The 27637-nt window shown below is 33.5% G+C and overlaps 1 protein-coding gene across 2 annotated transcripts in view; it reads right to left on the bottom strand.

Annotated features, from left to right (window-relative positions):
- COL11A1 (collagen type XI alpha 1 chain) overlaps nt 1–27637 on the bottom strand; it is a 200559-nt gene that overhangs the window by 68268 nt on the left and 104654 nt on the right. For both annotated transcript variants that reach the window (XM_019919166.3, XM_033862798.2), the window contains exons 27-38: nt 27556–27609; nt 27431–27475; nt 23367–23420; nt 21656–21763; nt 18650–18703; nt 13411–13464; nt 13233–13277; nt 13046–13099; nt 12886–12930; nt 11333–11386; nt 4649–4702; nt 145–198 (exon numbers count right to left, since the gene is read on the bottom strand). In XM_019919166.3, coding sequence (XP_019774725.2) covers nt 145–198; nt 4649–4702; nt 11333–11386; nt 12886–12930; nt 13046–13099; nt 13233–13277; nt 13411–13464; nt 18650–18703; nt 21656–21763; nt 23367–23420; nt 27431–27475; nt 27556–27609 — 675 coding nt within the window. The remainder of the gene's footprint in view (nt 1–144; nt 199–4648; nt 4703–11332; nt 11387–12885; nt 12931–13045; nt 13100–13232; nt 13278–13410; nt 13465–18649; nt 18704–21655; nt 21764–23366; nt 23421–27430; nt 27476–27555; nt 27610–27637) is intronic.

Raw genomic sequence — 27637 nt, 5'->3', positions numbered from 1 at the left:
AATGCCATCCAAAATATAAAAATACATAAATTTCAATTAAAAACTTTTCACAATAAAATGAGCAAATTTTACACAACTTAGCAAAGGTGAAAATATAAACAAGAAAATAAATCTTGTTAGGAAAATAAAGTAAATGGAACGTACCTGTGGTCCAACAACACCCCCTGGCCCAGGAGGGCCGGTCTTGCCTTGAAACCCCTAAGGTAAAAAAAAAAAATCTATAAAAGCTATCCAGGACACAAAGCATAAATTAAAATTCTCTGAGACAGTTGAATAATTCACATTAAAAGAAAGTCATCTTTTGGATAAAAATACTTATTTTTAAATGCCTATGAATTATTACATTCCAGTTCTTTTTATATTGAAAACTTAACATCTTCACTATTGTACACTGTAGTCCTATGATTACTTTCAATAAGCTTAAAAAAGAAAACAAGAAAATGGGATGAAGCTGGAGCAAAAATGTGTTCTTAGCCCTCTTTCACTGAGTCAGACAACATAGAAATTTTAATCGAGAAACGTTTACAGATGAAATAAATGAGGATTTAGACATTCTTTGAAACAGTCCACTGGTTCTTTATACAGAGATAAATCTACAGTCTGTGATATTCATGCATTTCTCTTTCCTGCATTCCAACAATCTCATAAAATAAACAAGATATAAAAATAAATTTATAAAAAGAAAGCTTTGCATGCTTTGTCATTATTTCAACATTTTATCAGTGTTCTTTCTTAAAACCCAAAAGAATATACTTACAAATGTACCTTGCATATAATGCAGTCATTAGAATAAAATCCAGTAGATGTGAGCGCATGTACTCACTAAACAAGGCCTTTGGGCATATATTCTGGTGTCTATATTTCTCTAGACTCCTGGGTTATTCATTCTGCATGACTGTATTATGATTAGCAAATTTCCTTCTCATGTGAGTTAATTGACACTTAACAGTTGGATAAAGATTCAAAATACTGACAAACCTGCCAAAGAATTGAATTAAAGCAAATAGTATTTGCAAAAGTTTTATTCATTATAACATCAGATTGGAAATAAGAAAGTTAGAAAGCAAAGAGCAGAAACTAGCCCCACACTTGTATCATGAACTTCCAGATAATTGTGATTACATTATTTATAAAAACAAAACTTAAAAGCAGGAAAAGAATCTAATTATTTTAATTGATGCCATGGGGAAAGAAAACAAATTTCTCCTATTTTTAAAGTACATTAATTCTTTTTTTTTTGAACTTGAGAACACGGGGTGAGGGGAGAAGCTGGGGCGAAGTGAGAGTAGCATCGACATGCGGGAAGCAGCAGCATAGCACAGGGAGATCAGCTCGGTGCTTTGCGATGACCTAGAGAGGTGGGATAGGGAGGCTCAAGAGGGAGGGGATGTGGAGACATATGTATGCATATAGCTGATTTACTTTGGTGTACAGCAGAAACTAACACAGTATTGTGAAGCAATTATACTCCAATAAAGATCTGTTAAAAAAATACATTAATTCTTAAGACCATCAGGTTTCCATTTGAGTTATCAATAACAACAGCAAAGTGAATCAATTCAAGGGAAATATATTATAGCATTTACTTAGCTTGACTGCTTAATTTTAACTTTTCAGGAACTTAATGGTGTGGAAATTTGTACCCACATATGTAAGCATATATATACATAATTTTTTTTTTCTTTTTCACTGAGAGCTAACAGCTCTTAGTGCTGTTACTCTTATCATTTGTTTACAGCATGTAGTCCCACATCCTAGCTACTCCTTAGATGATCTCAATAACTTCCATGATCACAATTGTTATCAATGCCTTCTTATGTTTTTTCCTCAGCTTAACATTCTCAAAATTGTTCTCACTAAATGAATCCTCTCCTTTGATTTTCCACCTCTGTTCTCTCCCTTTATTAACAAAGTGACTTCAGATCCCAGACTTTCCTCAGGTCCTCAAGCTCAGTCATTTAATCCTACCATGTCATCTCAGAAACTCGCAAATACAGCTTCTTCTCTCTTGTTGAGTAGACAGACCTGTCTTATTTGAACTATACTCGCCACTTTCCTTGACCACTACAGTTTTTCAAGTCAGGTTCACTCACCTGTCCACTTGTTATCATGCCACAAAAGCAAATCTATTCAACTCATTGCTAAGCATATGTCATGAAATATCCATTACCAAGTCTACACAATCTCAACTTTCCCTAAACAACCATGCACCACATGGTTGCATAATCTGTTCCCTCTGTCTGGATCACCTTTTGCCCAATTTCTAATCACAAAGTTTGACATAAAGCTGTAAGTGCAATCAGGACTTTAAAAAAATTAGTCTTATAAAGTTTTTTCCTTAGTAACTGTGAGAGCAAGAATAGCAGATGAAATTGATCACAATAATAATTAATTATGAAAATTAACTGATTAAAAATAAATGCTTAACTGAGGAAATTCTGTGAAAAATTTGCCACCCAGACTTGTATTCATATGTTCTAAGAGGGTGCTAGTACCTCTGAGTGAGAAACAGATTTGGAAGGAGCTGGAAAACAGCATTGACCATACGCCTGCTCATTCAAAACATTCAGAGTTTTGCAAGTATCTTATAAATCTGACACTGAGGATCTTACAGATGAACTATGTGCAAGAAAACTTTTATAGATCAGAATGGAGTGCGATTATTCTAATACTGTCATGTAATAAGACTTTCCTTGCCATTTAATTTTAGGATAATAAGTTAAATTATGTTTTTCAAAATCCCGAAAAACAGAAGTTAATTTGAGACATGAGTAATAAAAATGGAACTCCTATTCTGATCACCTCTACAGTCAAAGAATGATTTGGCACTGTGTTTCTGAGACAAACGTGGGTTGTTTCAGTATAATAAAGACTATCTCTAATTATTCCTAGTGGTCTTAAAAAGCTTTAAATTGTAAGATGTCAGAATGAACCTTCAATTCAAGGATTTCTGAATGGGAACAAATCTCAAATATAATAAAATACTTTCTTCTTTAAAAAAAGGAAACAGATATATCAAAATATAGATGCCCTAGATCCTGACTCTTGGACAAGATAATCTTTTGAATCACAGTCAACACAGAACAAGGTGAGAAAGAAAGGTTCCTGGTGATAGGGTGACTCACTACTGTTCTTAAAGTGGATTTGAAATCAGGAATACAATTTTCCAGACAAAATTCTAGTTGTTGTTTACAAAAAACTACTAGATGAGAATATCCATCCTAGAAACGTTAGTTAATATGCTAGTTTTCCACTTTAACTTTAAAGGTTATATATAATATGGTTACTTTGGATAGAAGCAGAAGCTCTTGATTAAATTAAAGTCAAAAGGGATTTTATAATGATAATTCTCTAGGTACCCCTTCCTCAAAAGACATTTTGGAAATATTTGAGAGGTATTCCCAAGAAGCTATACCATGACTTAGTTAAAAATGATTGACTGCAATATTTGAATGAGAATGCGTTTGCAAATTTGAATGTGGATTATCCTTTAGAGAGTTTATTTCTTGCTCATCATGGAGATGTCTTTCCCAATAGGAAACCCAAACAATTTTACTCTTTGGTCTCACTAAAATCATTCTTGATTTTGCTTCGGTAATCCAAGACTTTGAAGTTTACAATCTGACTAAAACTAAAAAGTCATTACACTAAGAATTGTCACTTGGTGAGCAAAACAGGAATTGGCTGCTGCTGCCAGATTGTTTATCCTATGTAGAAAATCATCATGTTTTCAAATCTGTTATCCAGTATTTCTATTGAACCCCAAATATGTGTTCATGCTGGCAGAATACCCTAAGATAATTTTGAGCCACACAGTCAAAGGTAGTCTGTGTTGTGGTTTCCTTAAGAAATCTGGATAAAATTAATCAATGTTAGGAGCCAAGAATTGATTCCAAGGAAACATGCTAATCCATGGTGATTTCTTATTAGACTACCATCCCACTGCAACAGTCAGATACAAAGTTTTGTTAACAGTGGCAGAATAAATAAACAAAACCGCCAGGATTCTTAAACCACAGTTGAGCTGCCAGTTTCCCCGTTGTCTACCTCTGTTATACACATAAGTTATTCAGAGAGTGTATTTAATGTTATATTCCCCATCATTTAAGTTACATTTTTTTCCATTTCCATTTTCCTACTTGAGAGGAGAGAATGCATTTGACATAGTTCTAGACCAATTACAGCCTTACAGTTCCAATAGCAGGAAATATTTCATCCCTTAATTCTGGATAGAAGAGTATATTATCTGCAGTTTATTGTAATGTGTCTCCTTTAGAGAGTGGAAAGGTGAAAGGGTAGGGTGGAATATATCTGTAACAAAGACTTATGTGAAAGGGTCAAGGCTGACAACCTTGTGGAGGTATCCAAAAGACAATGAGGTCTTTTCCATCAGCTTATCCCTAAAGTGTTGTTATTGAAAACAAGGAAAATCAAGTAACATCCATGTCCTCAAGTATATTTATTTAAATGTTTAGATACAAACATAGGTCTATTTATGTATTGCAAATATATTTTTAAAAGATTAAATGGAATTAATTTCACCATTGTCCTTAACCTGATAATTGACTTGTTAATAATAAAGTATCTTTCTGTGAAATGATGAACTGCTTGAGACAGAAAATTTGAATCAGAAGACTGGGTCACTTACAGTCTCTCCACGTTGCCCAGGGTGTCCTGGCAGGCCATCCTTTCCAGGTGGTCCCTGAAATCACAAATATTAAACATCAAACATCATAAATATTTCTTGAATTATTTATAATCTAAATACATGTTAGGCAATTTTCTTATATCTTCATTAGATATCTTATTTTGATGTTCTATTGACTTCACATACGGTAGAATGTGTATTTTTTTTTTTTTTTTTTTTGCGGTACGCGGGCGTCTCACTGTTGTGGCCCCTCCCGTTGCGGAGCACAGGCTCCGGACGCACAGGCTCAGCGGCCATGGCTCACGAGCCCAGCCGCTCCGCGGCATGTGGGATCTTCCTGGACCGGGGCACGAACCCATGTCCCCTGCATCGTCAGGCGCACTCCCAACCACTGCGCCACCAGGGAAGCCCCTGTATATATCTTTTTAGCATATCTATAGCTATAAATGAGACCAGGAGAAAATTGTACAACTGTAATCTGAATATTTTACATTTAAATTTCATTAGCATCTTTCTTTTCAAAAAGCATATTCATATTGGTTTGTATTTTTGTTTTTGTAAAAATGTTAGCTCCTCAGTACTTGACAAATGAATATTTTTCCCTCTTTTTGGTGATGTGTTCCTAATACAATTTCTTGTGCACTGAGACTTGGATACCAGAGATAGATAGTGTCCTCTAGTGGTGGTCTGAGCTCTTACTAACAAGAATGTGAAAGAAATACAAACATAAACAATGGCATTTTACTTCCCAGTTGCTTCAAGTAAAGGAAACAAGGTGCAAGACTCAATTTTAGAAGTCATCAGGGCAAATTTTTCCCAGCAGGTTTTCTTAAATACCCTCTTGGAAGCATAATGTTTATTAAACACTGGAGAGGACATCTACTATGTTATCACTTTCAGTAAAGGATGCTGTCTTTGTCATGACTGAAAAAATAAATGAAGCCTTTAAGTACTTAAAGTAAACAACTCTGTAAGGTTCTTATGTTTTAGATACTTAGTAGAAATAGATTGCTTCTTTAGACTGCATTATGGATTATTCATACTACTCAGAAACCATTAAGCACCAAGTTCAATTTTCAAAACATGTATAATAAGTATAGGCAGAGATATTCTTAGGTGAGAATGTCTGGATAAATGAAGAGAAATGATCACTGTAATAACATTTTTAACGATAACAGGTATACCTCTCACAGTATGTTAATTATTTGAATAAACCTACTTATTTATTTAAAAATACATTATTTACATAAAGCTATTTTCAAATATCAATTCTTTGTAAATTGAGTTTGAAAAAAGGTATTTCAAAATAAGATCATTTTCACAGATAGCTTTTTTCCCACTGGAATAAGACTTTTTCTAGCTTGGTTATAATGTTTCAGTGGAAAGCCTTCCCAACAGTGACTAGTACCAGCTCTGCTTCCTGATTGCATCTTTATTGACACACTGGTTAAATTACCAGCTCTAATTAAAGCCTGTTATGATATTTCACAAGATCATAGCTTCCTCAGTGATTTGTTCATATTTTCCAGGATCATCTCAGTGATTCTATTCCCATCCACCCAAAGGACCAAAGCTGTAATGTTTTTAACCAATTCCCCAAAATGTTCTTGGATATCATCTACCCAGCCCTTCTTTCAAAAACATATATTACATATCTATGTATTAGGCATTAGGTGTATCGTTCTTGGTTTAGAGGTGAGACACATCTATAAGCAGTTGATTGCTAGTGGACCTCATCTAGGTTCAGTATTTCAAAATAGTAAAGAAAAACAAATCTTGTGCTCTATCACTATTTTGATACATATGGGAAAAAATATGCCATTAATTGAGGGCAGTAGTAAAAGTTTTAACTAAAATTATAGAGGGTGACAGCTAAAGGATAATAAACATGAGTCAGGTTTTTTTTTTCCACCACGCTTAAGTGTATCTCAAATGATGAGTTTTGCAATCAGTATAAGGCATTTACATGTTTTTTAGCAAATCTGTAAATATAAAAGTTAAATATCTTGTTATATTTGCTGGTGTGAAAAGTATAGATTACACTTTTATTGCAAAATATTATAACTCTTTAAAACAGTGATCTTACATCTAAAAAATGTCACATGGGATGAATGCAACATGATTTTTAATGGCTTTCCTAGATATCCTATGGGAGCAGTGTAAATAGACTATATAAAGAATTCATACCCTCATCATTTTTCTTAAGTATTTATTCCTAATATTAAGTGATTAATCCTAAGTAATTTTTTTTTTTTTGGCCATGGCTCACGGGCGCAGCCGCTCCGCGGCATGTGCGATCTTCCCGGACCGGGGCACGAACCCATGTTCCCTGCATCGGCAGGCGGACTCTCAACCACTGCACCACCAGGGAAGCCCAATCCTAAGTAATTTTAATGGCCTCACACTACTATCCAATAAAATAAGCATATTAATTACCAAATAATTGCATGGCGTTAATTTAAATATAATAATTTTATTGATCAAAGTAGACTGCCCCTTTAATATTGTTGGTGAAGAGTAGTGACAACAAATTCATCTAAATGGGGGGAGGGTGCATATACAGCAAAGCAATCCGTGAAACGACACTTATAAATGTTAAGATGTTTTTCACTTCACACTGGCACTGAGTTTTGACTTTTCTCTAAATAGAATGTATCTTACAGTAGTCATGTTATAAATCCTAATCACCTAAATTAATTTTTTTAATTGGGATAACTATATGCTGACACTGGCATGAAATTAACAGACTCTAAACATGAACATTCTAAGTGCTTAATCCATACTCCACATGTGTCTGTGTGAATATATATATTTTTTCATTTATTTTTCATGTATATATCTAACATATGTATGTGTGTGTGTATATATATTATATATATATATATATATAATATATATATATATATTTCCTGATTACAATGAAAATGAATCAATTAATTTGAAGGAAGAGGAGCTTGGTTCTATCTCTCTACCTGAATCCCTCCTTCTAAATATCAAAGAAATGAAGACAGTTCTTTCCTATATGTTATACAACTACATAGCAGAGAAATGATAGGTACTCTTATTTCATGCACTAATGTTGCATTTGTCAGAGAAATAGAGTATAAAACTCATTTTGTTTAGCAGTGAAAGCAATGTTCCTTAACAGTGTCATGTCTGTCCAAGCAGACTACATGTTTCTCAAGTGCAGGCATTTATTATATTTCTAATACTCCTTAGAGACAAAATGCATGCATGATCAATGGCTCAAAACTTGTTGAAAGATATGTGACAGAATGGACTGAAAAAGTTTGAGGAAAAAATGGCTTTATTGACAATAAAATTATATTACATGAGAGAAACTTCTTAACAATTTGTACAAATATAAATGGTATGATAATGTTGAAGTTACACATATCACTGGATTTTATGTTGCTAAACAATGATCTATGCACATGGCTTCAAAATACTTATGAAAGAATCTTATGTGCAAAATCATTTTTGCAACAGTATTTTCACTTCTCTGTATGTGCAACTTTGCATGACTTAATATTACATTTGGAACAAAACTGAAATAGTGAGCAAACAATATTATATGCAGACAGTATCTATATTATCCTTTGTTTAATACTAGCTATTTGTATTAATCCTTTCATAACACAATAATATAGATAAAAAGTTTTCTTGATATGTTTGCTGTACTAGAGCAAGACTGTTAGTGATAAAAATAATATTTTAAACACAGTGTCTAAAATTATTTTAGAAAGTAAGAGAGTTTCAGCATTTAAGTCAGTATTTCACAATAAATAATTCATTTTTCAAATATGTGAGCTAAAATTACATTTGAAAGTAATCAGAGAAAGAGGGGGTTATTCAAACTCAATATAAAAATATTGGAGAACAAGAGTTCCCTGGTGGTGTAGTGGTTAAGAATCCGCCTGCCAATGCAGAGGACACGGGTTCCATCCTGGTCCGGGAAGATCCCACATGCCGTGGAGCAACTAAGCCCGTGTGCCACAACTACCGAGCCTGCACTCTAGTGCCCGTGAGCCACAACTACTGAAGCCCTCACACCTACAGCCCATGCTCTGCAACAAGAGAAGCCAACGCAATGAGAAGCCCGTGAACCGCAATGAAAAGTAGCCCCCGCTGGCCACAACTAGAGAAAGCCTGCACGCAGCAACGAAGACCAAATGCAGCAAAAAATTAATTAATTAATTTTACAAAATTGGAGAATATATTTATTTACTTATAAATGATTTTCAACATGTTTAAAAATATAATCATTTGTAACATTTATTTAAATTTATAACATCTTAATTTATAATTTTCTGAATCGTTCATTTATGCAAGATTGTTACTGGACTATATTTGACTATATTATTTATATTATATATAATTATTAGAAATAAGAACATTGGGATGTACAATTTTTGAAATATTGGCATATATAAAAATCCTCACATAACTTCCTCTCACAAAGTGCATGTTGTTGTGGTTTTGCCAAAAAGATTCAGTTCAACAGATGTAGAAAACAAACTTATGGTTACCAGGGGAGAAGGAGGAGGGAGGATTAAACTGGAAGAGTGACATTGACATATACACACTACTATACATAAAATAGATAACTAATGAGCACTTACTATATAGCACAGGGAACTCTACTCAATACTCAGTTATGGTCTATATGGGAAAAGAATCTAAAAAAGATTGGATATATGTATATGTATAACTGATTCACTTTGCTGTACACCTGAAACTAACACAACATTGTAAATCAACTATTCTCCAATAAAAGTTTTAAAAAAAGATTCCGTTCAAAAATCAGTTTAAAATATTCAGCCAAAAATCTATATCAATGTGCCACTAAGTGAAAATAACCAGGATGTGAGTAAAACTGCCACTAGGAGTTAGTTATTGGTATTATTACATTGAGAAAACATTTGGTTCTCAAATCACTGACTGCAAATTTTAACTATATTTAGTTTCCTACAGCATAGATAATATTCAAACTATGTTGGTCTTATTCTCAGCCAAAACTTTTTTGAACTTTGCTATTCAAAGTACGGCCCATTGACCACTGGCATTGGCATCATCTAGACATTTGCCAGTAACGTCAAGTCTCAAGACCCATCCCAGACCTACTGAATTAAAATCTACATTTTTAACAAAATACCAACGTGATTTACATGCACATTAAAGTTTGAATAGCATTGTCTACTCTGGACTAGAACAGTGGTTCACAAACATTAGCATGCATCAGAACTACCTAGAGAGTTCGTTAAGACACAGACTGGGCCCCTCTCCTAGAGTTCTGATTAGGTGAATGAGGTGGAGACAAGACGTTGCATTTCTAACAAATTGCAAGTGCTGCTGATCTTCTGGTCCAGGGACCACACTGTGAGAACAATTTCCTTAGACAGGTGGGTGCTATGGTTTGAAAGTCTGTGTCCCCTTGAAATTCAGATGTTGAAATCCTAACCCTCAAAGGTGATGTTATTAGTAGATGGGACTTTTGGGCAGTGCTTATGCCACCTTCAGGGAACCTTAATGAATGGAACTAGTGACTTATAAAAGAGGCTCCAGAGAGTAGACAGTGAAAAGTCTGCTACCTGAAAGAGGGTCTTCACCTCACCATTCTGGGATGAGGATCTTGGACTTCCAGCCTTCAGAACTCTAACAAATAGATTCTACTGTTTATACACTACACAATCTGTGCTTTTTTGTTATAGCAGACGGTATGGACTAAGACAGTAAGTTGATTCTAACTCATAAATAAACTGAATAGGTTGCCAAAAAAAAGAGAGAGAGAGAAAAAAGCAGCTGAGCACTGAGCATGTCCTATATTCCCACAAATATTTGTGTGAAAGTAAAAGATTTCAATTAACTTTGTGAAAATATTTGATGAAGATATTCTACAGACTGTGGTTCTAAACAAATTTTATAAAAAGGAAATGATTCAGGAAGGGTTATCATTACATTTTCTAAGAAAAATACATTATAGAGGCAAAAATAGTAAACACAAATAAATAGAACTTAATGTGATATAAGTAATGTCAGAATGTTGGAGGATGTTTAGGAAGTGACATTTGAAGAAGGATACATTGGATAATGGAAGCTAAAAAAGAAATTGATATACCAAATATTTAAGATTCAGTAATGATTTTTAATGCTGGCAATAATATTCATTGCAGGGCTTCCCTGGTGGCGCAGTGGTTGAGGGTATGCCTGCCAGTGGAGGGGGCATGGGTTCGTGCCCCGGTCCGGGAAGATCCCACATGCTGTGGAGCGGCTGGGCCTGTGAGCCATGGCCGCTGAGCCTGCGTGTCCGAAGCCTGTGCTCCGCAACGGGAGAGGCCACAACAGTGAGAGGCCCACGTACCACAAAAAAAACAAAACAAAAGAAAACCAAAAAAAAAACCCATTGCAGTAGAAGAGTAGTTGAGAGAATAATATTCATGTTGTTCTAGTTTTGATATACTTTGAAGGAATATTTAGTAAGATATATTTAAATTAGATTCAGAAACATTTGATAAACTTCATAAGCTGAAAATACATACTCTGGCATTATTAAGCACAATTTTGTTTTTATAGGAGTTTTTACTCATATTTGTACCTAGATATTATTTAATATAAAAGCTATGACTTTCAAAATTTGAAAACACTGTCAAATGAAGAAAGAGAAAGAAAAACCATGACACTTACAGGAGGGCCTTTTGGTCCAGGGAATCCAACTGGACCTTGAGGTCCTTGAGGACCCTGAAGAGAAAAAGCAGTGGGGAAATTTAAGAATATATCTTATAAGGTACATCTTTATACGTTGCAGTTTATTTCCACAGATAAAGAACAATATAAAATACAGCTTCTTTAACATAATGGCAGAACTATTGCATTACAACAAGATAGTCTATGGTAATTTAAAAGCAAAATGGATGATCTTCCACACTATTCACTACTCAAAACTGCACAACACATCAATGGTCTTAGCTGAAGAACACTGTAAATATTTAGAATTCATATTAAAAATGAGTAGAACATGGATGTATCAGGAACCCTGTAGATAATCTACTTTCAACACTGGGTACACACATCCATAAATGGAGGATATTTCAAGTCCACAGTCCCCCAAAAGAAAAATTATTTTTAAAATTGATTCTATAAATGTCCTGACTCTACAGACATACAAAATTAAAAGAAAAAAATAAGTGACTATCTCAAAAAGACCATAGAGGATACCTTTAGCTAATCTCTATATTTAAAACATATTTATTTCTGAGGATGTTACTATCATTTTACTCATGTATAAACTTCTTTTGTAGATAAGATGAACATTATTATATAATTATTCTCATTAACATTAAATCCAAATATACATTTATAATATTGCTCTTGACTTGATGCTTAATTAACTATATTATTCAACACTTAGATTTACATATCTTTAAAAGGCATAAAGTAGACCCTATTACAAGGACTACATTGGTCGCAGCAAAAGGATGTTGAAAGATAATCCTTTATATGACCAGAGCATGATAATTATATTCCTAAAAGGAATATATATAAAATGGAACATAATATAAATAAAATTTCTTAAGTAATACAATTAGGTTAGGATTTATTTATACTTAAATAAAAAATAAAGTTAATAAATTTACTATCAAGAGGATAGCTTTTAAAATATCTGGCTACAAAAAATGCTACATTTTGCCAAAAAAAAACCCAAACAAACAAATAAAAGGCATGCTTACTTATGTATATTTAGCTTTACTTTATACCAATTGAAAATCAAATTACTAAATAGTTTTCCTATTTACTGGAATAGATGTTTTATCTTGATTTGAATGTATATTGATTGTGACTTAATGGCTACTGGTAGCTTGCATTTTACCAGCATAAAGCTGCTGCCAGCTTCAGGAACAAAGTGAGTATCAGTATGGAAAGCAAGAGGAGTGGAGGAGAAGGCATAGGTGTTACATATGTATTTAAAAGAAAACAATTATTTTTGTTTAAAAGTTGATATAGGCCAATTAGACATATAATTTCTCTCATTTCTATAACAAAATTAATAGCACATAATTGATTAAGCTTTTTGTAGGAAAGTAAATTAAAGAATAGGAATTTTTAAAACTTTGACTAGATTTTATGGATGACTGTGTACATGTATTTGCAGAAACACGTAACTGTAACTTTTCCCAGAAATTTAAACATTTGCAACATACTAATATTTACTTTATATGATATGACTGTATCGTACTTACTCTTTCACCAGGAGGGCCAGGAGGACCATCACCACCTGAAGTGCCCTGGCAACAACAACACAAAAACCGGAAAAAATCAGTTTAGATTCCTTCTGTTAACATCCATCCTCTGGAAGAGGAACTTACAGGAAAGCCCAAATGGAACAAGTGCTGATGATACCTTTGGACCAGGTTTCCCAGTGGGACCTCTCGCACCTCTTGAACCTCGAGGACCCTGCACATAAGAGCAAAGATGAAATTGATCTAGTTCCAAGCAGATCTAAAGGCACAGGATCAGTTTTTATTTTTGAAGAAAATAGGAGAGTTAGATGAAAAATGAAAATCATATTTTAAATCAAGGTACTTACCGTTGGGCCACGCTGACCCCGAGGGCCTGGTTTGCCAGCTACACCCTGCCAAAGACAGTTCAAACAGTTTCAATACGCAGTATATCACAGTAAATTGTGAGTCTGGTGCTGAGAGATAGGTACTCATGTAAGAACATTTACATTAGACAGTCCAGAACAATATACTTGTATATCATACCCGGGCACCTTTCTCTCCATTGGCACCTGGAAACCCAGGAAATCCAGTGGAACCCTACAAAAATAAAAATAATAAACAATGAGTACAGTAACTAACATTTTTAGCCACAAGCTGAAAGTCTTTTGGAACACAATGATTCTTACAAGCTGGTAGCATTCAAATCAAAAATATAATTTAAGATACCATACAACCTCCATTTATGTATTTAAAAATGAACTTACAGTGACACCTGAAATCCTGGAAGCATTGAAAACATGAATTGATAAAACATTTTAGTTTTTAACTTTAAGGAAATTAATTAATCAAATATATCATTTCTCATATTAGTAAACAGCAATTCAAGGGCATTTCATATAAAATAAATTTTTAAATTTTTGACTTATAATTCTACATACTTGCTTCAACTCTGAAAAAAAATTTATTTTTCACAAGCATGAATAATCAAATATTAAAGTAGGAATTTTATAAAATATTTTTCCTGAATTAACATTATTGTATTCTTATACTTATCACTTTTTAGTTGAGTATTTTACACCTTTAGAACTGGGTCAAATCATAAAGACTAAAAATCTTCTTCCATCTTTTCTGTTTGATGTTTCAATGTGGTTAGATCTAATTGAGACTCTAAGTCAGACAGTTCAGCATTAGAATCTGTTTGTGGGATTCTGAAGACATAAATTCAAGACTTATGTTTGTCATGCATTCAATTAAGTAATTGGGTACATTACTATAGTATAATAATGAGTACAGTTTTTTCTTCTATAAAATGAGAGCAATCATCTGCATCTTACAGGTACTTTGAAATTTATAGGAAATCGGAATAAAGGAAAGCAAGGTATAAAAACGATAACGATAGCTAACAATAAATAATGATTATTTAAAGATGTAATAAGCACTGTAAAAGCATTATGTAATTTAATCCACAAACAGCTACATTTTACAAATGGAATACGATTCCCCTATTTTACCTTGTACCTATGTCCAGATTTTCATCTGCTGAGAAATTTCTTTGAACATGACTGTAATTGGTTTGCCTTGTCATTGTATCACGAAATAGAGCAGATTAGGGTTCAATCCTTGCTCCTCAATTTACCAATAACTATGAAACCCTGGGAGGGGTTGGCTGGGGGGATTTCCAAACACTCACTATTTTCCTATTCCAACCAGTGCATGGATTAAATGTCTAGCAAAGAGTAGTAGACATGCAGATTTTACACACTTCCCCATGCACTGAGGAAGATGTAACAGCCTTCTTTGACTTGAATACATCTTTGTGTTTTGTTTTGTTTGTTTGTTTGTTTTTGATTTACAATGTTGTATTAGTTTCAGGTATAAAGTGAATCAGTTACACATATGTATATCTGTATTCTTTATTCAGATTCTTTTCATTACAGGTTTTTACAAGATATTGAGCATAGTTCCCTGTGCTATACAGTAGGTCCTTGTTTATCTATTTTACATGTAGTAGTGTGTATCTCTTAATCCCAAACTCCTGATTTATCCCTCCCTCTCTGTTTCACCTTTGGTAACCATAAGTTTATTTTCTATGCCTGTGAGTCTATTTCAGTTTACACTCACTTGGATTGAACTAACCTAAAGTAATCTTTCTCCAAGTGATAAATGCTTCCTCTGTATCAGAATAATCTGGAGTGATTGCTAAAAGTGTGGACTGTCAAATCCCACTGCAGACATACTGAGACAGACTCTCTGGCATTGCATTCCTGGACCCTGCAATTTCCCCAGGTGAAATGTACAGAATGGATGTTATAATTTATATTTCCTCCACAAGTCAGGAAAATTTTATATGAAGCCTTATGGGATTTGATGGACAAAACTTAGTATGAGCTGCTAAACTTCATTTTAGGACCTGTTTAGCAATATATTCTAATTCATGCTTATAGAGACCACTATGTGATCAACCTGAGGACAATTTTTAGGACATGTAATACTCACACAATGGGGGAAAATGTCTGCAAATGACATTTTTTGAAGGGCTTTCAAAGCCTTTTCTCTTTCTCGAGAGAGAATCAGTTAGTTATACCTGGTAGAATATTACTATGTGACTACTCTAGGAATTTGACAAGTGAGTATAATCCAATATGAAAGTAATTCACTTCTATCAAATTCAATTTGAGGACAAATATTCATCTGTCCTGAGTGGAACACAAACACATTTATAGAGACTCCATTCAAATAAATTGCTCTTATGCATCAATTTCACGTTTAATAAGTTTATTTTCTTACATGGTTTCTGCTCTTAGAAATTTATGGGAAATAGACAAAAATGTCCAATCCACCAACTAAACAGTTTGTAATATATGGGCATATTCTTCTTCTTTTCTCACATAAAAATTATCACCAAAATATACAGTTTCCATGAAAAGACATTATCTGCTTTTAAATGGAAAAAATAAACAGCCAACAAAAGGCCAAAAAGTCAAAGGTTAATAGTGAAATTGGCTCTTTCAGTGAACTGAAAATTTCAAAATTATGTTAAATTGTTTTAAATATAAATGAATCCTACCTTAAAATAGATTTTACTTTTTGAAATAGCTATCATTTTATAGTGCATATGGCAGTGCATCTTTTAAATACTCAGTATGGTTTATATTACTAGTAAGATATTGGATAAATTATATTGCCTAATTATAGTCCTTAAATTGCTTGAAAGGGATTGGCAGCCGAATTTCATTTTTAGTACAAAAAAGACTTAAATCTATTCAAAATTCATTGGCTTCCACATAGGAAAAATATGAAACTATCTTTGATCTTTGATGCATCCATCATTTTTTTGTTTTAGAACTGAGAAACATAAATGTTTTTGACCATAGAAAAAAGTTATGAAGAAAAGTAATAGAAAAAAATAAAGACCAAAATTTCAGACATTTAGGTTAAAGGGTAAAAATAAAATGTTTGATTCCTCTAGGAAGAAATATTTCTCTCTAGTCATTCTGGCCCATTTTGTAAATAAAAATAAGTCAATGAATATTGAATAGAGGATTGACTTAGGAAAAACAGAAAAAGATAAAAATGTCAAATAAACACTTAATAGAAAATTGTACTCATTCATGTAACATGTAAAATCTAAACACTAAACACTAAATCTAAACACTACCACATTGCAATTCAATTTAGTAATTAGATAAAAAATTTACCAAATAATCTATGAATAGTTTAAAGTTGTGGGTTATGAAGTAAATATCTTCTTTTACTCAAAGTACTTGTTAAAATGCTTGACATTTGAAAGGCAGGTAACTAGGTGACAGGACAATGTATTAGAGACAGTATTTAAAAGGTAAAAATTATTAATCAGTGTTCTAAATGCAGGCAGAAACATATAAATGATGCTTGCATTATTTTAAAATCATAGATTAAATGAATCTTATTTTAGAAAGGCTCAATTACCTCCTAGCATACAAGGAAATATATTCTAGAAATTCAGTGAAATATTATAGGACAAAACCACATAGCAAGCCTAAAATACCGTTGCCACATGATGATGAGTCACAAGTTCATGCAGTTCACATTAGTCAGGAGGGAGGATATTTTTGTCTCTCATTGTTTATCTGTGAAACATTAATAAATATATATTTGGGGATGTATTCTTTTTTTTTTTTTTTTTTTTTTGCAGTACGCGGGCCTCTCACTGTTGTGGCCTCTCCCGTTGCGGGGCACAGGCTCTGGACGCGCAGGCTCAGCGGCCATGGCTCACGGGCCTAGCCGCTCCGCAGCATGTGGGATCTTCCCGGACCGGGGAACGAACCCGTGTCCCCTGAATCGCCAGGAGGGCTCTCAACCACTGCGTCACCAGGGAAGCCCAGGATGTATCTTTTTTTTTTTTTTTTTGCGGCACGTGGGCCCCTCACTGCCGCTGCCTCTCCCGTTGTGGAGCACAGGCTCCGGATGCGCAGGCCCAGCGGCCATGGCTCACGGGCCCAGCCGCTCCGCGGCACTTGGGATCCTCCCGGACCGGGGCACGAGCCCGTATCCCCTGCATCAGCAGGCAGAGTTCCAACCACTGCGCCACCAGGGAAAACCCCCAGGATGTATTCTTATATACTAAACCTGTCTAGCCTGAATGGATCAAACAGGGATAGATAGATGACAGAGATATAGGTAAATAAATAATAAATAGATAGATAATCTCATGTGCATATAATTACCTTAATATTAAGAACCAAAATTTACATATTAAATCATTTAACCGTAATGTAACTAGTCAATACATCAAATGCAGCCTTAGCAAAGTTTTATAATTAGCTCAAGGAAAATTAGTACACCAAAGTAAACATGTATTTTTAAAACTTCTTTTTGCTTAAAATATGTATATTTCAAATAGTCAAAAGTAGAATTTGAGTGCATTGAGTGCACGGGTTGAATGGTGCCCCTGCAAAAGATATATCTAATATCCAAATGTTCTAGAATCTGCAAATATTACTTTATTTGGAAAAAGGGGTCTTTGTAGATGTGATTAAATTAAGGATCTTGAAATGAGAATATCCTGAATTATCCAAGTGGTCTTTAAATCCAATGACAAGTGTCTTTATAAGAAGAGACGATACAGACACAGAAAAAAATCCGTGTGGAGAAGGTGTTGGAGATTGCACACAAGCCAAAAAGTGACTGGGGCCACCAGAAGATGGAAGGGGTAAGGACAGATTCTCCCACAGGGCTTTTGGAGGGAGCATGGGCCTGCTGACACCTGGAGTTTAGATTTCTGGCCTCTAGAACTGTAACAAAGTCAATTTCCATTGTTTTAAGTCACCAAGTTTGTGGTGATTTGTTACAGTAGCCCTAGGAAACAAGTTCTGTGGAAATGAGGGAAAATAAGGATGAAAGAAGAGTCATTCTTCCTTTAAAAAAAATATGTGGTCATTCAAACCTTCAGGGTACCAGAAAGGAAATCAAAAGCTATTATCCATCACCTGTCATCTACTTAAAGCTTCTATATATATTAATATACTGCCCTGGAATAGTCCTTATTCCACTTACAAGGAAGTGGCTGACTGTGCCTTCCTTTCATGAGTCTGTCTCTAAAATACTCCAATCAAAAATCACCTAAGATCTCTGAACTCTCTGCACTCCAGGTGCCCACACTGCCTCTGACTTTCCCTTATAAGATTATATTTTAAGGATTCATCATCTCTATATTACAAACTGAAAGGTAACCATAGATGATTAATTTTAAGTGTATCTACAAAAGGCTGATAAACTGTAAAAATCAAGCTAATTATTTTACCTTTGGACCTTGTCTTCCTGGATATCCTGGTAATCCTGGAACACCAAGTTTCCCCTAAAGTTAAAATAATAATAATAATAATCAATTCTAAGATGAATTAAGTTTAAATGATGCTTTTAGTCATTTTTCTAGAAGTTAGAACCACATATTTGCACATTTGAAAGGAAGATTTGCAAGTTTTTGCCATTCTTTACTTTCATTATATTTCTTAATTTGAATAGGGAAAAAAATGTTGCTAATGCTATAATGTTCACTAACTTAACCTCTGTTGTCTAAGTGACAGTGCCTTCTTTAGTGACATAGAACACTGAGTAAAAAGAATTCTAGGACTGTTTGTGAGCTAAAGAATATGCTAAGAAATCATCTAAGTTTTATGAACATTAAATACTATTTAAAATTAATGGATGTAGTTAGAACTGCATGTAGATCTTACCATTCCAACTAAAGGTAATCTATTTGATAAAATTATTTCATTTCTCACTGTAAATATAAAGCAAGCAATCATAAGTTAACATTTTTTTTGCTAAGTAAGGAAAGTTTAAATAACTATACTAAGAAATTTGAACCTGATATTTTTTTTTTTTTTTTGCGGTACGCGGGCCTCTCACTGTTGTGGCCTCTCCCATTGCAGAGCACAGGCTCCGGACACGCAGGCTCAGCGGCCATGGCTCACGGGCCCAGCCTCTCCATGGCATATGGGATCTTCCCGGACCGGGGCACGAACCCGTGTCCCCTGCATCAGCAGGTGGACTCTCAACCACTGCGCCACCAGGGAAGCCCTGAACCTGATTTTCGAGCAAAGTTTCTTCTTTTATTCAAATGTCTGAATAAATTGGGTTAATAAATACCAAATGGTGAGAGATATAGCTAAATAATGATTTTTGTGGAGTGTTAATTCCTACAGGTGGGAACTTGAATATGCAGCTATTTTCTTCCAGTGCAATGAGATTACCTCTCAATCTGATAGTGCTGAAACATGATAAATTACAGTGAAGCCCAAAGTTGTATAACAAATACTAAGAGGTTTAAAATGCTAAACGAACAAAATTGGCCCCTTGTGCAAAGCATTGAATTAAAAACATGAGTAGAGAGAAAATAAAATTAAAATAAATGAATTGAATAAAATATGTTTGTGGAATTTTACTGTGACATTTTCCTTAAGATCTTATGAAAGTACATTTCATATATAAAATATTATTTATCAAAGTCTTAAACATTAACAGACACACAGTATCATTATTTCCCATGTGCATTTACATGAAATAAGAATAAAAACAAACAAGTTCAAATTACTATATATATAACATTAATAGATGAGGAGGATTTTATGAAAAAATAAATATTTTACTGGATGAAGCAAGGCAAGAAGTTAGGAATATAGTTTATGACCTTGTTATTATAGGTTGAACTAAACAGTTGTCTGATTCATGATCAACACTGCATAGGTAAGCAGTCTTCAGATGGAAAACATTCAAACAAGCCTTAAGAAGCATACTTATAATGATGTCCCCTTGGATAGAGTAAGTTATCACAGCTTGTTTTATGCTACTGATTTCAAGGTTAATTAAATTCTCTAATTATTATCAGAAAACTTTTGTAGTCTATGTTAATACTACATTAGAATGTAAGTTCATTCATTTTAGAGTCATTTAAAAATAAATCCAGACAGAAAATTTCTTTGTATTTTCAGTGCGGTGATAAGCAACTTCAATAAAAGGGAAAATTCTAATGAAAGGTGAAAGATGAAGCACTGCGGGGTAAAGTCCTGATGCCTCAGAATAGTTTGTGGGACCGTTTACACAGAATATAGTGGGGTTGAGAAAAGAGGAAGGTCCTAGAGTATCCTTAACTATTGGCAAGTGAACACTTTAAGTAGAAGGGTCATAGGCCTTGTAAGCCCTTATTTCCCCAATCCTATCTTTTCCCTCCGTTGCCTAAACACAATGACATTATTAATCAGTTTACAAGCCACAACTGAGAGTATGAAACTGTAGAAGAACTACGATATCAGATGACTCATAATGACATGAGGAAATTATTTTTTATTTGTCTAGTCACAATTCTTATACAATCCTTATATATTTTCCTCTGGGATAGGATGGTAAGGGGCAGAGATGACAATTTTCTTACATAGCATGGAATTTCCATATTTATAGAATAATGGCATGCTCACTATAAAAATTGGAGAATAGTCATATTTACAAAAAAATGGAAATCATTTGATTTATATCACCTAGAGATAATTATTATTTATATTTTCCTTCAGTGTATATAAGCGGAAAGCATTTGTCATAGATATTTCTAGTTTTGTCTTAATTTAACTTCAGGTTCATTATAAGACGTTTACAATATCACTAAATATTCTACGAAGGTATAATTTTAATGTTGCCTAATATCCTATCTAAATGTAAGTATAATGATTGCAAATATTTTTTGACATTATGCATATAGCCCAGTGGCTCTTAAAGCAATTAATATTAATATTATCTGGGGATATTTTAAAACATAGTGGTGCTTGAGTTAACCCCAGATTAAAATTAAAACCTTTTCAAGTTTGGCCTGAACATCAGCATTTTTTAAAACATTTATCCTGTAAAAATATATGTTAATGTGGTAAGAGTGGAAAAAGGACATTTTGGTTTGAGGGCCAAAGATGATTCAAGTTGTTCAAAAATAATAAGCAAACCATCTTTGATTGGTTCTTTCAGCCTTCATTAATCACGCTCAAATTCTGCACTTTTAATATAGAAGAGCATTAAGAGTGGTTGATTCTACATGGCCAATGGAAGCAGAAGGGACTAGAAAATAAGGAAGAGTGAAAGAGGATAAATGTGCCCGTCTCACGATTATACTTCTAAGTAGTAATATGGATATGAAACTGAAATTCAAAAAATTGAAATTCAATAAAACCCTCTAGATTTACATCACAGGTGATTAAAAACACCCTAAAATCACAGTGAAGCATCATCTACAAGAGGACCTGTGAATTTAAAGTTGCTCCCTAACCTTCTCTCCTGCTTGACCAGCAGGACCGGGGTCTCCGGTCGGACCTGCTCGACCTTTGGGGCCTTCAGGGCCATCTTCTCCTCTTGGACCTACTTGACCAACTTCCCCCTGAAACACAGAGTAACAACGTTCTTGTAATTTAAAATATCTTGGAGACTGAATGGCAGAAATTATAGTCTATCAAAAACTTATATTCTTCAACTCTTGGTTTGTTTACTCACATATTACATATGACAAAGAGGCTTGAAAGTATTTGATTTCATCAATCTTTCAATTAATAAACTACTCAATGCAGTCTGAAAGTTGAAAAACTACAGAAGCCCTACATTAAATTAATTTTAATACATTGTGCTGCAGAAAGAGAGAGAGAAAAAAAAATAAGAATCAAAATTAGACACCGTAGGTTGGCTGAATATGCTACACCAAAATATGCCACTGTGGCATAAGGATTATTTTGAACTGAAGGCAATTGAAAAAAGCGGATACAAAAAAAGTTCTCTACCCACCCCATACTTGCTTAAAAGAAAGGCACAAATTTGCAAAGGTGTCTTTCCTCCCCTCTCTACTAGAAAGGACAAAAATTAATCAGTAGTGATAACTAGACCCTTACCAGTCCAGAGTCAGAAGCAGGTACCAGTGGAATCTACCTATGCAACAAACTTTACAACTAGCCTTTATATACCATCAGTTTCCCATATATCTGCCTTCCCACAATTTACAGTACTAGAAACTCGAAGTCCTTTCCCTGCTCAAAATTTATTGTTCCTTTGCTAAAATGCTATACAAGCCCCAGTTGTAACCACTCTATTTAGTTACTCGTCACTGAGTGTTCCCATGTATAATCATGATACATATGCTAGCAAACTTCTGTTTACTTTTCTCTTGTTCATCTGTCTTGTGTCAGTCTAATTTTACAGGGCACCAGCCTGAGAACCTATCAGGGTAATAGGGAAAATAATTGCTCCTCCCAGATGATAGCAACTTTAGAAATCACCGTTTGGAACACAAGAAAAATGTCTCTGTTTTAAACTTGGCTTTCGCATTTAAGGTATTAGGAACTGGAATGTGTAAGTTATTGCCCCTATCCCGGACACAGGCTTTCTGTGCATTTTAGGAAAATCAATATTCTATAGTATCCTTTTTTGCTTAAATTCATTAGATACTATTATACTAGTTATAAAATAAATCTTCCCAATAAAATTTAATTTACTTTAGGTGACACAATTTTGTTTTCAAAGTACTCATTAACAGAAAAACAGTGTACTATTTCTACATTCAAAAATTCAAGACAACTATATAGTGAACATTCATAAAAGTTGCAGATAGAGTTTCCAGGCAGCATAGCTCACTATATGTGAACAAAATTTAAAACAAATCTATTGAATTAATTATGTAAAACAATTTGATCATCATTTTAGAAAATATCTGTAAACAATAATACCATATATATAATATACTATATATTATGTATATATATTATATATATATATAAAACTATGGATGTTCTGGGACATATAGAGATTTAACATAACATCTACAAAACAACTGATACTGTATTATCTCTACAAAAATTAAACATCTAATCTTCATATAAAAATGGAAGTGAAAAATATCACGGGTAGTACATTTTTATTTATCCTGTGTTTGCAATATTTAATTATAAGAAGAAACACACAAATGTATGTATTAGTACAAATTTCTTTCTACTTACTCTGTCACCTTTAAGACCCATGTCCCCTTTGAATCCTGGAAAACCATCTTCACCCTAAAAAGTATAAGTAATAAAACAAGTGTTTAATCAATTGTTTCTATGAATCTAAAATATGACTACGCAAATTATGAGTACTGGTAATTAGGAAAAATTGTTCTGAGAAATAAGTACCTTAGTTGTGAAACCTCCTCTTCCCTATTTTAACCCTTTATCCCCAGTATCCTCCCATTTTCCCATAATTAATGCCTCTAAGTTAACAGAAAAGTTTTCACAAATGTGTCCATTGAATCTTCTCTATCTTATAGGGGGGAATAACCATTTTCTTATAACAAAATGTATCCTATGTTATTTGAACAAAGAAAAAGTAAAAATTTAATTAATTATATTAACTTTGGATTACAAGAACTCTGGACAACCAAATAAAATGTCTTTAATTTACTGATATATAACTAAGAATTTTATATCATTCATTTTGTCTCCTGTGCTTTAGGTAAATGTCTTCTGACTCAACTTGTTCTCTAATTACAATCTCTCTTCAGGTGAAGAATAAGCAAATTAATATTATCCTTAACGTGTAAATAGAGATTGCTTATCATCACATCATATGCACAAACAAATGATGCTGAAAACTGGGTATCCTTTAGCAAAGAGAGGAGAAATTTTGACTATGAAAATATTTCCTGTCATTTTTACTATATGCAGACTTTTAAGAAATAAGCTTCATCAATAACCTTCCTGTCTCTTAATTTCAAGAAAAAATTTAAATTCCTAAGGAATAATCATTCATGTATTCAATAGCATTAATTGAGCAATAACTCTGTTCAGAGTATTGTGGAGTAATTTGAAGTTTTTGTTTTACCAATAATTTGTATTAATTTTGGTACAGGTGGAATAGAATGGGTGTTCAGAGAAGAAAGACATGAGGATGATGATAATGATGATGATGTGCTGTGCTGGTGCTGGTTCTGGTGAGGTAAGAAGTGAATCTGGAGATTTGAGGGGGCAGTTGGTACCTTAATTAGCAGTTGGAGAATAAGCATTCATGTATTCAATAGCACTAATTGACTTGCAGAGTTTGAGAAAAAGGCATGTCAGGCCAAGTCTGAGAACAGAGCTGAGAAGATTAGTTCCTACACTTCCACATCCTGCTACCAAATGAGCTCTACAAAACATAAAACTGATCACGTCAGTTTTGCTTTAAAATACTTCAATGGTTCCAAAGTGCTAATGATGAATATAAGCTGCCATCCCCCCTCTCCTTCCTACCATGATCTAGGCTTTGTTCACCTCTATAGTCTTATCTTTGGTCTTAAATCTCCTCTCTACTTCCATCCAACACACTGATTTTAGAAAAACTGAATTACCTGTATTTCCATTTGTAATTCTTGCATTGGTTAACTACTTACACATACACACACATCTGCAAATCCTTTTCCTTCTCTGTCTACCTGGTGATACTTTCCTCTTCTTTTAGGATTTAGTTCATGATTCTGCTATGAAGTTTTCCATGACCTCAATATTTCCCCCTTAAAATTAACCTCTTTGTCCTGTGTGCCCCACTGAACATTTAGCATTATAAGATAACATCCTGCACTTAATAGATCATAGGTCTCTTTCTTTCTATTAAATGGTCAAAACCAAGAATCATGCCTAATTAACCTCTGAATCTCCAGTGCCTAGTACATTTTGACCCTCAAAAATCATGATATTTAATAAACATTTATTGAATGTACATTTGGAACCATCCTTGCCTCAGTGCTAGTTTGGTAAGGTATGCTAAGGTCCAGAAAATATCAGGTTATGATGGATATATGAGACTTAGACTTGGAAAAGGAATCCAATCTGATATCCTATCTAAACATAAGAATTCTGACAGGTCTAAAAGTTTTGACACAAGCATAATGTTTTCAACTTTCTGGCCACAAAGTAGCCTTGTGGAATTAGGATTCTCTCTGCACTGAATGCAATTGTGCAATAGCAGAGGAGTAAAAGCTGAAAATGACCACTTAACTTCCTATTGACTGGTATCTTCAATACTTTCTCCCTAGAGAGAAAGGCAATTACACAGTTGCCAAGTTTAGTTTAAAAAAATACTGCATTCTATGTCTAAAATCAGTAACAGTTTTTAGGATATTTTGTCCGGGAGAGATTTGTTTTTTAAGAGAGCATATAGTGGACTAGATGATATTTCTGTCAAAACTTTGTTTTCAATACATTTGCAATTTAAAAATACATTAGATGACTCAAGTTATTAAGAATATCCTTACAATAAGTGACATTTTTAAAACAAATAACACTTTCAAGCTACTAAGATTTCCAGTCCTTAAATTATCAAGTCTGAATTAACATTTTTAAAAAGTAGACAGATTTTTAGAAAACATGTAAAAAAGGAATTCACCTGTGCCACTTGGTTAACTGGATTATGTTGCTTAAGTTCTAAGGAACAAATCTGAGTCTAAACAATGGAGAATTTTATTCTAGTTAGGGTACTAACTTGGTATTTCACCTTTGGTTAATTAATTAATATTGTTATTCATAAAAGAAAATAATTTCAACTTCCTTCTTCATCTCTTATGAGATAAATGGTCAATTATAATATATACTCAGAAAAACAAAATAACCAATAATCTCAAATTGTTTTCCTACATATAAGCAATATATATTTATTTTTTTCCTGAGTAGGTTTTTCCTCATATATCTCATCATCTATAATTTTATTTTCCTTTGTCATTTGCTACTACCCCCCTTTCCTAAAAGTTCACAACTTTCCCACACCAATTAAATGCTTTTCCTTTAAACACTGTCCTCCCTAAAAATCCTTCGTGGGCACTAATTCCAGAGAAACAATTTGAATTGATATTTAAATGTATTACCAATAAAAATTGAGATTCCAAATTCCAAACTGAGACAATATATTTTTTTGCATAGGCAACTTGCAAGTAATTACAAGTTCAACACTGTCCAAACTACCATTGTGCTAGCTCAGTAAGACACTATACCCTGAAGTTCATCTGTGATGACCAAGATGAATTGGGATTCAAATCAAAGTAGCTTTGATTTAAGTGCATGACATTTTTTCACACAGTAGAATTGTCAATATAGTTGCATACTTTGACAGTGCCTCAGTATGTAACCTATTTATTCTTTTCAGAAAAATAAAATATAATGTATATAATAAGTCCATCCCTTCTTGTTATCTATTCCTTACTGATATCAAATCTATTCAAGGTGTTTTTGATAATATTATGACTGTGGGAATAAACAGTTATCCTTGAAATCAAAATGTGTATTGCATATATTTCTCACCAAATCTACCAACATTTTATACTTAACTTTGTTTTATAAAATGAAATATAGTAAGAATTAATGCAATAGTGATTCTGAGTAATGTTATTCCATTTCAACACAATCATTGAAGGATTTGGGAGCTATACATTTAATGTTGAACATTTACATGAAAAAAATCTCAATTTTGTTTTCTTCATCAAATTAAACTATCAGCACTCTTTAAAAGAATGCACATTCTTTCAGCCACCTTTCCTTGGCTTTAATCTTAATTTCCTTCTTATTAAAGCTTTTGCTGTGCATGCAGTATCACATATGTAGTCTTCCTGTTCCCCCAGTTGATTCATGTTACTTCTAACTTTCATATTTTGCACTTCATTTCAATTTATAAAATTTGGAGATTTTAGTAGAGAAAAAAATGGAATAAACATTCCTCTGTTATACATATAACTGGATCTAATCCAAGCATAACAAACTAATCATAAGGCCAACTTATAATTTAGAAAAGTTAAACACATGTAAGAAAAAAAGGGATGCAGGATTGATTCTGTTTATGACATAGCTTTTTTTTTTTTTTTTTTTAAATAATGTAGTCATCACCTGAAGATATAAGACTTCTAAAGTTTCCAGGATATAGAGTACAAAATTAGACTTGCATTGTTTGGTACATAAGTAATCACTCAATATATTTGAGAAATGGAATATCTGTTCAATAAACTTAAATTTTTTATACAATAGGTATATAGCAATTAAAATCACCTAAATAAATTATGTTTTACCTTTTCACCTTTAGAGCCCTTGAGACCTCTGACACCATCTGCTCCCTATGGAATAAATTAGAAGGATTAAATAACTATAATATTTTACATTGAAATTAAATAATGTAGGAAAAAATAATATTTACCTTTACTCCTCGGGGACCAGGGTAGCCAATGGGACCCTGTGGACCAGGAGGACCCTGAAAAAGACCCATTGCAATTTAAATA

This window comes from Tursiops truncatus, chromosome 1 (assembly GCF_011762595.2).
Source record: "Tursiops truncatus isolate mTurTru1 chromosome 1, mTurTru1.mat.Y, whole genome shotgun sequence".
NCBI lineage: Eukaryota > Metazoa > Chordata > Mammalia > Artiodactyla > Delphinidae > Tursiops > Tursiops truncatus.
Note: the sequence above shows the minus strand (reverse complement) of the source record. Positions and strands in the feature narration are given on the sequence as shown.